At 58.9% G+C, this 12,369-nt stretch overlaps 1 protein-coding gene across 1 annotated transcript; it reads left to right on the top strand.

The window, feature by feature from the left end:
- Nucleotides 1-1,380: 1,380 nt before the first annotated feature.
- On the top strand, nucleotides 1,381-8,993 carry LOC116449633. The gene is made up of 16 exons (XM_032121341.1): nucleotides 1,381-1,513; nucleotides 2,139-2,210; nucleotides 2,599-2,670; nucleotides 2,871-2,942; nucleotides 3,030-3,128; nucleotides 3,578-3,685; nucleotides 4,311-4,382; nucleotides 4,771-4,842; nucleotides 5,043-5,114; nucleotides 5,202-5,300; nucleotides 5,751-5,858; nucleotides 6,484-6,555; nucleotides 6,944-7,015; nucleotides 7,321-7,434; nucleotides 8,038-8,203; nucleotides 8,734-8,993. Exons 1-16 carry the CDS (start codon nucleotides 1,408-1,410, stop codon nucleotides 8,858-8,860), a joined length of 1,503 nt encoding a protein of 500 aa, XP_031977232.1. The 5' UTR covers nucleotides 1,381-1,407; the 3' UTR covers nucleotides 8,861-8,993.
- Nucleotides 8,994-12,369: the final 3,376 nt, after the last annotated feature.

The following is a 12,369-nucleotide window of genomic DNA, read 5'->3' on the forward strand; positions in this document are numbered from 1 at the left end:
GCTGGATGATGGTTTGAAGACCTCGGAACGTGCTGGAGGCAAGTTCTCAATGTCCCTTTTTCCTGACACAATGATCAGTGTCACTGTGGCAAGAGCTCACTCAGGTGCCACTCTCGTTAACGTCACCTCAAGGCCGAAGGACTCTGGAAACCTTGCCCTGCTCCCTTCTCGAGCCCTGAGTGATCCCCCAGGGTCGCTGTCGGGGCAGGAAGGAGCATTTAGCTGTCAGCCTTCTTGCCGTGTGCAATGCCAGTTGCTCCTTGCGTGTGCTCTGTGCAGCCCCGGAGAAGAGCAGAGAGGGAAGGGGCCGGGCCCAGGGCTGTGGCCCGGGGCGCTGTGCCCGGCGCGGCTCCTCTGCCGGCCCCAGGGAGCCTGAGGATGTCCAACAGTGCCAGGGGAGCTCTTCTGTCCTGACTTTCTTTGCAGCTGAACCTGTTGGTGATGGTCAAGCGACTTCCCAGCCCATGTCCACGACTGAGCCTCAGCGAGAAGATGAGGGTAGGTCAAGGCCTTTCCCCTGGGAGAGCTGCCAGCTCAGAGCCCAAAGGTGGCCAGCGGGGCATCGCTGCAGGTGCCAGGACACAGCTGTGCCCGTGGGTGCCCTCGCCCTGCGGGATCCCCTCCCTGCTCTTGCAGCTCAGTGCTGCCCATGCAGAGCAGCAGAGATGACAGAAGCTTCTCTGGCTGTTGAGTTACAGGTGTGTCTGCAGGGAGGACTTCTCCAGCTCCTTTGCTGGTTCCTGCACGCAAGCCCGGCTCCCATCGCAGGGGTGAGCAGTGAGTCCCTGCTGACCCCACAGGCTGAGCACTGGTTTTGTGGGATTCATTCATCTGAAATGGAACTACTTTCTGTTAAGGTCCTCCAAAAGGAAAGACCCAAGCTAAAGGAGAATATAAAGACCTGAAGCCTTCCGAACTTCTGGACCAGATGCTGAGTGATCTGGAGAGATGGCGTGGTGGGTGCATTTCCCTCAGCCTTCTGCTGAGCCTCAGCAGCCGGGGGCTGTCGCTGCACATCTGCACACGCCGTGCCCGGCACAGGGGAAGGGATCCATGGCAGCCTCGCGGCCCCGCTGCTGCTTTCACGCCCTGCAGGGCTGTTTCCCAGCCTGGCCTGGCTGCAGCTCCTCCCCAGCCTCTGCAGGAAGGCATTTGGCATCAGCTGACAGGGTGCCCAAACTGCACCACGGGCCATGCACACCCTGAGATCCCCTGCAATTTCCTGGTCTCTGGGTAGATCAGGAGTGGAGGCTCTTGGGAGGAGGGAGGGCCCTGGCCTATCCCAAAAGTTTATATGATTATGTGATCCTTATCCATGTCTTTGACAAGAATTACCTCCTGAAGAAGCCATCTCCCCATGGGGAACAGTTCCACCTGACCCAGCTGTCCCTCTTCCTTTCTCCAGAGATGGAAGCAGAGGCTGTGCTGAAGGCGGCGTTTCCCGGAGGAAGCAGTGGCTCATTGGCAGCCTCTGCTGCAGGAAGGGAGGCCATGCCAGGCACAGGCACAGGAGGTAATTGCTGAGCCTCTGCGCCTGAGCCCTGCTGAGGCTTGAGCTGCCATCTCTGCTGCTGGGCAGTGCGGGCACAGCCCGGGCAAGAGCGGCACAGCACAGAGGAATTCTCCCGAGCAGGCTCAGGGCACACGGGCACTGAGCAGTCCTGCTGGGCTCCCTCCGTGGGAGACACATCCCGAAACCTGGGAGCGGCTGCAAGGGCTGCCCATGGTGGGGAAAGGGCAGAGCAGGGCTGCTGTGTGTCCTGACAGGGCCTGGCTCTGTCCCCCTGGGCTGTGGGAGCTGTCCCAGCAGAGGGAGGGAGGGGCAGTTGTGGCCCTGCCTGCTGCACATTTCCCAGGGCTGTAGGGAGGGTTTCCACCGTGGCAGTGCTCCGGAGAGCCCTGAGGGGCCCTGGGCTGCTCCAGCCGCCCCTCCTGGGATGTTGCCCAGGGCCTGCAAAGAGGGACGAGAGGGACCAGGAGCCAGCCCAGAGCTCCCCAGGCCCCTCTGCAGCTTTGGCCATGTCCATTGGCATCTGGCTCCCAGGGCCTTGCCCAACCCCCTTGCAGTGCCCAGTTCCCTAAGGCAGAAGGGGATCCCAGCACACCAGGGAATGGTTCTGATCTCTGCTCCCTTCTAGACTGGCAACACGACTTGGATTATCTGGAATCCCGGCTGGATGATGGTTTGAAGACCTCGGAACGTGCTGGAGGCAAGTTCTCAATGTCCCTTTTTAGTGACACAATGATCAGTGTCACTGTGGCAAGAGCTCACTCAGGTGCCACTCTCGTTAACGTCACCTCAAGGCCGAAGGACTCTGGAAACCTTGCCCTGCTCCCTTCTCGAGCCCTGAGTGATCCCCCAGGGTCGCTGTCGGGGCAGGAAGGAGCATTTAGCTGTCAGCCTTCTTGCCGTGTGCAATGCCAGTTGCTCCTTGCGTGTGCTCTGTGCAGCCCCGGAGAAGAGCAGAGAGGGAAGGGGCCGGGCCCAGGGCTGTGGCCCGGGGCGCTGTGCCCGGCGCGGCTCCTCTGCCGGCCCCAGGGAGCCTGGGGATGTCCAACAGTGCCAGGGGAGCTCTTCTGTCCTGACTTTCTTTGCAGCTGAACCTGTTGGTGATGGTCAAGCGACTTCCCAGCCCATGTCCACGACTGAGCCTCAGCGAGAAGATGAGGGTAGGTCAAGGCCTTTCCCCTGGGAGAGCTGCCAGCTCAGAGCCCAAAGGTGGCCAGCGGGGCATCGCTGCAGGTGCCAGGACACAGCTGTGCCCGTGGGTGCCCTCGCCCTGCGGGATCCCCTCCCTGCTCCTGCAGCTCAGTGCTGCCCATGCAGAGCAGCAGAGATGACAGAAGCTTCTCTGGCTGTTGAGTTACAGGTGTGTCTGCAGGGAGGACTTCTCCAGCTCCTTTGCTGGTTCCTGCACGCAAGCCCGGCTCCCATCGCAGGGGTGAGCAGTGAGTCCCTGCTGACCCCACAGGCTGAGCACTGGTTTTGTGGGATCCACTCATCTGAAATGGAACTACTTTCTGTTAAGGTCCTCCAAAAGGAAAGACCCAAGCTAAAGGAGAATATAAAGACCTGAAGCCTTCCGAACTTCTGGACCAGATGCTGAGTGATCTGGAGAGACGGCGTGGTGGGTGCATTTCCCTCAGCCTTCTGCTGAGCCTCAGCAGCCGGGGGCTGTCGCTGCACATCTGCACACGCCGTGCCCGGCACAGGGGAAGGGATCCATGGCAGCCTCGCGGCCCCGCTGCTGCTTTCACGCCCTGCAGGGCTGTTTCCCAGCCTGGCCTGGCTGCAGCTCCTCCCCGGCCTCTGCAGGAAGGCATTTGGCATCAGCTGACAGGGTGCCCAAACTGCACCACGGGCCATGCACACCCTGAGATCCCCTGCAATCTCCTGGTCTCTGGGTAGATCAGGAGTGGAGGCTCTTGGGAGGAGGGAGGGCCCTGGCCTATCCCAAAAGTTTATATGATTATGTGATCCTTATCCATGTCTTTGACAAGAATTACCTCCTGAAGAAGCCATCTCCCCATGGGGAACAGTTCCACCTGACCCAGCTGTCCCTCTTCCTTTCTCCAGAGATGGAAGCAGAGGCTGTGCTGAAGGCGGCGTTTCCCGGAGGAAGCAGTGGCTCATTGGCAGCCTCTGCTGCAGGAAGGGAGGCCATGCCAGGCACAGGCACAGGAGGTAATTGCTGAGCCTCTGCGCCTGAGCCCTGCTGAGGCTTGAGCTGCCATCTCTGCTGCTGGGCAGTGCGGGCACAGCCCGGGCAAGAGCGGCACAGCACAGAGGAATTCTCCCGAGCAGGCTCAGGGCACGCGGGCACTGAGCAGTCCTGCTGGGCTCCCTCTGTGGAAGACACGTCCCGAAACCTGGGAGCGGCTGCAAGGGCTGCCCATGGTGGGGAAAGGGCAGAGCAGGGCTGCTGTGTGTCCTGACAGGGCCTGGCTCTGTCCCCCTGGGCTGTGGGAGCTGTCCCAGCAGAGGGAGGGAGGGGCAGTTGTGGCCCTGCCTGCTGCACATTTCCCAGGGCTGTAGGGAGGGTTTCCACCGTGGCAGTGCTCCGGAGAGCCCTGAGGGGCCCTGGGCTGCTCCAGCCGCCCCTCCTGGGATGTTGCCCAGGGCCTGCAAAGAGGGACGAGAGGGACCAGGAGCCAGCCCAGAGCTCCCCAGGCCCCTCTGCAGCTTTGGCCATGTCCATTGGCATCTGGCTCCCAGGGCCTTGCCCAACCCCCTTGCAGTGCCCAGTTCCCTAAGGCAGAAGGGGATCCCAGCACACCAGAGAATGGTTCTGATCTCTGCTCCCTTCTAGACTGGCAACACGACTTGGATTATCTGGAATCCCGGCTGGATGATGGTTTGAAGACCTCGGAACGTGCTGGAGGCAAGTTCTCAATGTCCCTTTTTAGTGACACAATGATCAGTGTCACTGTGGCAAGAGCTCACTCAGGTGCCACTCTCGTTAACGTCACCTCAAGGCCGAAGGACTCTGGAAACCTTGCCCTGCTCCCTTCTCGAGCCCTGAGTGATCCCCCAGGGTCGCTGTCGGGGCAGGAAGGAGCATTTAGCTGTCAGCCTTCTTGCCATGTGCAATGCCAGTTGCTCCTTGCGTGTGCTCTGTGCAGCCCCGGAGAAGAGCAGAGAGGGAAGGGGCCGGGCCCAGGGCTGTGGCCCGGGGCGCTGTGCCCGGCGCGGCTCCTCTGCCGGCCCCAGGGAGCCTGGGGATGTCCAACAGTGCCAGGGGAGCTCTTCTGTCCTGACTTTCTTTGCAGCTGAACCTGTTGGTGATGGTCAAGCGACTTCCCAGCCCATGTCCACGACTGAGCCTCAGCGAGAAGATGAGGGTAGGTCAAGGCCTTTCCCCTGGGAGAGCTGCCAGCTCAGAGCCCAAAGGTGGCCAGCGGGGCATCGCTGCAGGTGCCAGGACACAGCTGTGCCCGTGTGTGCCCTCGCCCTGCGGCATCCCCTCCCTGCTCCTGCAGCTCAGTGCTGCCCATGCAGAGCAGCAGAGATGACAGAAGCTTCTCTGGCTGTTGAGTTACAGGTGTGTCTGCAGGGAGGACTTCTCCAGCTCCTTTGCTGGTTCCTGCTCGCAAGCCCGGCTCCCATCGCAGGGGTGAGCAGTGAGTCCCTGCTGACCCCACAGGCTGAGCACTGGTTTTGTGGGATCCACTCATCTGAAATGGAACTACTTTCTGTTAAGGTCCTCCAAAAGGGAAGAACAAAGCTACAGGAGACAAGAAATCACTTGAGTCCAACGACGTCCTGAAACAAATTGTGAAAGAACTGCAGGGAGGACAAGGTGGGTGCATTTCCCTCAGCCTTCTGCTGAGCCTCAGCAGCCGGGGGCTGTCGCTGCACATCTGCACACGCCGTGCCCGGCACAGGGGAAGGGATCCATGGCAGCCTCGCGGCCCCGCTGCTGCTTTCACGCCCTGCAGGGCTGTTTCCCAGCCTGGCCTGGCTGCAGCTCCTCCCCGGCCTCTGCAGGAAGGCATTTGGCATCAGCTGACAGGGTGCCCAAACTGCACCACGGGCCATGCACACCCTGAGATCCCCTGCAATCTCCTGGTCTGGGTAGATCAGGAGTGGAGGCTCTTGGGAGGAGGGAGGGCCCTAGAGGGAGACCCCAAAGCCCATCCAATATCTGGAAGCTTATCTGCGATTTTGACATGAATTACCTCCTGAAGAAGCCAATACACAAATGGGGAACAGTTCCACCTGACCCAGCTGTCCCTCTTCCTTTCTCCAGAGATGGAAGCAGAGGCAGTGCTGAAGGCGGCGTTTCCCGGAGGAAGCAGTGGCTCATTGGCAGCCTCTGCTGCAGGAAGGGAGGCCATGCCAGGCACAGGCACAGGAGGTAATTGCTGAGCCTCTGCGCCTGAGCCCTGCTGAGGCTTGAGCTGCCATCTCTGCTGCTGGGCAGTGCGGGCACAGCCCGGGCAAGAGCGGCACAGCACAGAGGAATTCTCCCGAGCAGGCTCAGGGCACGCGGGCACTGAGCAGTCCTGCTGGGCTCCCTCCGTGGGAGACACATCCCGAAACCTGGGAGCGGCTGCAAGGGCTGCCCATGGTGGGGAAAGGGCAGAGCAGGGCTGCTGTGTGTCCTGACAGGGCCTGGCTCTGTCCCCCTGGGCTGTGGGAGCTGTCCCAGCAGAGGGAGGGAGGGGCAGTTGTGGCCCTGCCTGCTGCACATTTCCCAGGGCTGTAGGGAGGGTTTCCACCGTGGCAGTGCTCCGGAGAGCCCTGAGGGGCCCTGGGCTGCTCCAGCCGCCCCTCCTGGGATGTTGCCCAGGGCCTGCAAAGAGGGACGAGAGGGACCAGGAGCCAGCCCAGAGCTCCCCAGGCCCCTCTGCAGCTTTGGCCATGTCCATTGGCATCTGGCTCCCAGGGCCTTGCCCAACCCCCTTGCAGTGCCCAGTTCCCTAAGGCAGAAGGGGATCCCAGCACACCATGGAATGGTTCTGATCTCTGCTCCCTTCTAGACTGGCAACACGACTTGGATTATCTGGAATCCCGGCTGGATGATGGTTTGAAGACCTCGGAACGTGCTGGAGGCAAGTTCTCAATGTCCCTTTTTCCTGACACAATGATCAGTGTCACTGTGGCAAGAGCTCACTCAGGTGCCACTCTCGTTAACGTCACCTCAAGGCCGAAGGACTCTGGAAACCTTGCCCTGCTCCCTTCTCGAGCCCTGAGTGATCCCCCAGGGTCGCTGTCGGGGCAGGAAGGAGCATTTAGCTGTCAGCCTTCTTGCCGTGTGCAATGCCAGTTGCTCCTTGCGTGTGCTCTGTGCAGCCCCGGAGAAGAGCAGAGAGGGAAGGGGCCGGGCCCAGGGCTGTGGCCCGGGGCGCTGTGCCCGGCGCGGCTCCTCTGCCGGCCCCAGGGAGCCTGAGGATGTCCAACAGTGCCAGGGGAGCTCTTCTGTCCTGACTTTCTTTGCAGCTGAACCTGTTGGTGATGGTCAAGCGACTTCCCAGCCCATGTCCACGACTGAGCCTCAGCGAGAAGATGAGGGTAGGTCAAGGCCTTTCCCCTGGGAGAGCTGCCAGCTCAGAGCCCAAAGGTGGCCAGCGGGGCATCGCTGCAGGTGCCAGGACACAGCTGTGCCCGTGTGTGCCCTCGCCCTGCGGGATCCCCTCCCTGCTCCTTCTCAGGAGAGGTGGCTGTTTGGAGGAGGGAGGGCCCTGGCCCAGGTCCAAAAGCTGAGACGTTTTCTGATAGTTATCCCCAATTTTTTACAAGCATGACCTCCTGACGATGCCACCAGTGAAATGGGGAACAGTTCCATCTGACCCAGCTGTCCCTTTTCCTTTCTCAAGGGATGGACCAAATGACCATGGAGAAGACGGCACTTCCCAGAGGAAGCAGGGGCTCATTGGCAGCCCCTGCTGCAGGAAAGGAGGAGCTGCCAGCCACGGGCACAGGCCCAGGAGGTAATTGCTGTGCCAGGCTCAGCCGGGCTCAGCCCTCGGCGGGGCTGTGTGGCAGCAGCTCTTCCCCCAGGGCCGCCCTTGCAGGGCCCGGCAGCAGCCAAAGCTGGAGGCGCCTTGGCTTCGAGGCCTCTGGAGCTCGTTCCGCAGCCCCTGGCAAACGGGACTGGTGCACCAACGTCCCTCCCGCTGCAGCCGCCTCCCGGAGCCGGCCCCGAGTGCCCAGAGGCCCCAGGCACAGGAGCAGCCCCGAGCGGGAGCCCTGCCGCCAGCCCTGGCTCCCACACTGGGCAGGGCTGCTGTGTGTCCTGACAGGGCCTGGCTCTGTCCCCCTGCGCTGCGGGAGCTGTCGCGGGGCAGCTGCTGCTGCAGGGATGGCTTTGGCCCGTGTCCCTCGAAGGAGCCCCTGCCCCAGCAGCTGCGCTGCCCCCGGGCTCTCCTCCCGGCCCTCTGGGCTTTGTTGGTGGCACAGCCTGTGCCCAGGGGCGGCAAGGTGCCTGTAGGCCCCAGCTCCGGGGAAGCAGAGAACGTCCTGGCCGTATGCAACGTGCTGCCAGCTCAGCAGTGCTGCACAGCACGGGCTCACGCTCCCCATTGCTCCCGCAGATTCAGCCGGCACCACAACACGTGTTCCCAGTGACCAGAAGGGGAAAGGAGATGGGTTCTGTCAGGGAACACGTTGTTTGCTGGAGCTCATGGCCATCGTGAGTGGTGCAGTGCTTGTCTTGATGTTGTGCTGTGTTGGAGTTTGGTATTGCTGGAAGAGAAAACGGTGAGTATTTTGTTGCTCTCCCCCTCAAACTGCTTCCTTTAAAGGCTGCTTGTAGACAGGAAACATTCCCCGTGAGGCTGCTGTGGAGTTGTGGCGAGTCCGTGGTTGTCCAAACAACTCTGCTGAGGGTTCTGCTGCTGTCCAGTGCTTTAATTGGCCTCTTAATTGCTGGGCCTTGTCCTAGGGAGCCCGCTCAGGCTGCAGCCAGTGCTGCTCCCACGGAGGCTGCCTGGCCAAGGGCAGCCCCAGGAGCACCGGGCAGGGGCAAAGCAAGGTGGGGAGGAGAAAGAGCGGGGCCGAGACTGCCCTTGAAAGGCAGACGCGCTCTGGGGCCCGCTCCTGGCCAGGGACCCTGCCCAGAGCCATCCCCTGCTGGCTGGGGCCTTGAGGGGCAGCTGTCCACCTGGGCCAAGGTGTGCCAGCAGCTGCAGCCGTGCCGGGGAGCCTTGCCAGCTCTGGGCCCTGCTGGGGAGGAGGGTCCCTGTGTGCCAGGTGCAGCTGGGGGCCTCAGACACCTCCTCTCTCCACAGGTACATCCTTCAAGAAAAGCTGAAAGCTGGCGGCTGGTCCCCAGACCTCTACAGCCAGAAGAGCTACAGCAGCAGCTCTGCATCTGACCAGTTTTCATTTGCACCTTCATGCTCTGCACTGCTGTGAGGCCACAGGCCCAGCCCTTCATCCAGAGCTGAAGGTGAAACTCTCAGGAAAGGATTTGGAAGTGCTCAATTGAACCTTGACTGAGAGCTTGCAAAATCAGCTCTTATGTTCCAATAAAGAGATGGAGCTGGCACAGCAGTGTCCAGGTGGTACCACCAGCAAAGCCCACACGGCACCAGCGCTGGCTGAGCTCCATGTCCGGGAGCAGCCGTGGATGCCCACGGTGCGGGCGGGCAGGAGCCAGGCACGGCGCTGCTGTGACCAGCGGCGAGGCCCTGAGGGGCTGGGGGAGCCCATGCTGAGGGTCCCTGGGCTGCGGGCACGTTTCTTTCAGCGGGATCATCTGGGCATGGAGCTCCTCCAGTGGCATGCCCAGGAAAAGAGGGGAGCCATCAGGAGCATCTCCAGGGACACAGCCTGACAAGCAATGTCAGCAAGCAAATCAAAGGTCCTCCCTAATTAACACAGACTTGATGGGACCTAACTGATGGGCCATTACCAATCCAGGGTGCTGCATGGGGTGTGCTCCTCTGGGTGAGGCCTTGGCGGGGAAGGGCTGCAGCCATGGGCTGGATAGGGCTGATGAGCAGCGCCAGGAGGCACAAGAACCCGGCTGCAACCACACTTGATTTCCAGGTCAAAACACTCAGTGTAGCTAGGCTGGGGTTCCCCAAACGGCAAGTGGGGGTTTTGGAGTCCCCTGTAAGGTGCACGGGGAGCTGGGGTCCCTCGTGAGATACACGGGGATATTTTAGGTTCCCTCTGAACTATGGAGGGCACTGGGGTCTCCCGTATGTAATACAAGGGATTTGGAATCCTGTGTGAGGCATGCAGGGGGTTTGGGATCTCCATTAAGTATGCAGGGGACTGGAGATCCCTGGAAGGCATGCAGGGGGCAGAGATCCCTCTGAGGCATGTGTGAAGGGCTTGGATTTGCCACTAAGGTATGCAGGGGGCTTGGGGTTCTTCCTCAAGCATGCAAGGGGCGGGGATCTCTCCTGAGGCACATGAGGAGGTTTTCAGATCCCGTCTCCGGTGTGCAGGGCCTGATGACCCCCATAAGTCATGTGGGTAGTTTGGAGTCACTTGTGAGGCATGCAGGGGGTTTGGGATCTTTCCCAATGCATGCAGGGCGCTAGGGTCTCTCGTGAGGTACATGAGGGGTTTTTGGGGTCTCCTCTCAGATGTGGAGAGGGCCGTGTCCCAGCAAGCACAAACACCCAGGAGTTTTGATGTGTGCAGCACTTCTGGGAAGAGGGAAACGAGTCAACATCTGCACAGATTCCCAGTCTGCTTTCAGGGGTGTCACACAACAGGAGTGTTCCAGGACGAAGAAGCATTTTTACATCCTCAGGACAATGTGCTGCTGTGGGCCTGGTGGTGGATCGGAGAGAAAAGCCCCATTTGACAGACTAAATTTGACTGCCGGACAGGGATGGCTCAGCAGAGGGCCTGGGGACCTGTGCTGCCAGCCAGTGACCAGGCACTCAGACACAGCTGTAAAACCCTAGATTATCACCCTTCAGCTGTGAGGGTATAAAAGCCCAGGGGTTCGTTGTTCAGGGTCCCTCAGAGGCACCAGCTCAAGCTGTTATTCTTCCACCATGAACAGTATGAATTGTTTTAAGGATCCAGAGGTCTGACACTCTGCTATGGAGTATATTCCACATTTCCATTCTCTTGGGCATTTGAGAGCTTTTGATTTCCTTTTGCACCCAAGATAAACACACCCCCAAAACTGCACAAATAACTCCTGTATCATTTCCTCCTTTTATTTTCAGCTGATTTTTACATTGTTCTATTCGCTCTGCTACCCTTGTCCTCCTCTTTCCAAAATTTCTGGGCCTATTCAACTCCAGTCTGGGATGGTGCACATTTCATTTAGTTCTGTAGGAATTTATCCCTAGCAATCCTGCCGACTACACTCATTTAAGTGTTGCAAAAACCTAACTCTGGGCTGCAATGTATGAACCACACTCCGGTGTGTGAGATGGCAGAGCACCAGAGCAGCCACTAAAGAAGGGGGCATTTGGCTACACAGGGTGTAACTTGACCATTTTTCTACTCAAAGTCCTTACAGTGATATTTTGGTGATTACCACATCTTACCACACGTTAGAAGTGAGCTGGCTGTGGACTTGAGGCAAGAAAGAAGAGCCCTAATGGTTGCAGAGCTGGACAGCACCACAGCAGTGGAGGGGTTTGTCCTGTATGGCACGGAGGGGATCCAAGGATTCTGCACCTCTGACGTGACTGCATGGGAAGTCTCAATAGAGAGAATGAGTGTTCAGTGCTCTACTGCAGTAGTTCTTGCAGGGGAGGCTGCTGCTGATATGGAGGTGACTCTCCAGTGGGAGGGGGATTCTTTGAAGAACAGATCCGCAGAGGCCAGCTGGGTCTTGCTGTCCCATCCTGCTGCAGCAACGTTTGGTCAGGATTTGAGAGTGAGCAAGGCAGGGCAGTGCTCCTGAGGAGTGTAAAGGGAAATCTGCCCACACAGCACCCCCAGCTGCAAGGCTGTCACACAGAGCTGAGTCAGGTTTGGTGCACGAGGACCCCATAAGGACTATTTGCTCTTCAAGGATTTTATAGAATCCTCATTCAATTCTGGAAGGGAACTCAAAGCCCATCCAGTGCCACCCCTGCCAAGGGCAGGGACACCTTCCACTGTCCCAGGCTGCTCCAGCCCCAATGTCCAGCCTGGCCTTGGGCACTTCCAGGGATCCAGGGGCAGCCCCAGCTGCTCTGGGCACCCTGTGCCAGGGCCTGCCCACCCTCCCAGGGAACAATTCCTTCCCAGTATCCCATCCAGCCCTGCCCTCTGGCTCTGGGAAGCCATTCCCTGTGTCCTGTCCCTCCATCCCTTGTGAAGAGTCTCTCCTCACCTTTCTTGTAGGCTCCCTGCAGCTACTGAATTTGGTCACCCAATTTGCATCACTGGGGTCACAAATTAATTAACAGGCGGCTGTTGAAGCTTGTAGGTTTGATTATTAGCTCAGATGGGCAGTTTTTGGTTTTATCCATGATGGGTTCAAGCAGATGTGGTGGCCAGTTTGGCCATAATTCTAAACACATTTGTCAGTCACCAAAAAATGTATTAAATAAAAAAGCTCCCAGTTCTACACTATCCTGTGTAGGTGATTTTTCAAATGCCAACACCTGACATTAACTTCAGAAAGGTTATTGTAGCTGGAGCTAACGATATGTGAAAGCCCTTGTTCTTACACTGCTTTCAACAATACTGCCCTGGTTCTACACCCCAAGTGTCTTGGGCTGTAGAAATAAACAGCTAAAACACACAGCTGAAGTAACCAGCACCAGGAGTTGGTGCTGGCTCTTTTGGAACTGTAATCAACTCAAATAATTTCTTGGGAAACGGAGACACTTGCAAGTGCATTTTAGTGTTGCCAAGCCTGACTGCTAATGCCTGTCATGTTGCCTTGCTCTTTGCAAAGCTGCATTTGTGTTTGTGATTCACATGTGATATTTTCCTTTCAAGTGTGCCTATTT

Source organism: Corvus moneduloides, chromosome 11, assembly GCF_009650955.1.
Source record: "Corvus moneduloides isolate bCorMon1 chromosome 11, bCorMon1.pri, whole genome shotgun sequence".
In the NCBI taxonomy this organism is placed as follows: domain Eukaryota; kingdom Metazoa; phylum Chordata; class Aves; order Passeriformes; family Corvidae; genus Corvus; species Corvus moneduloides.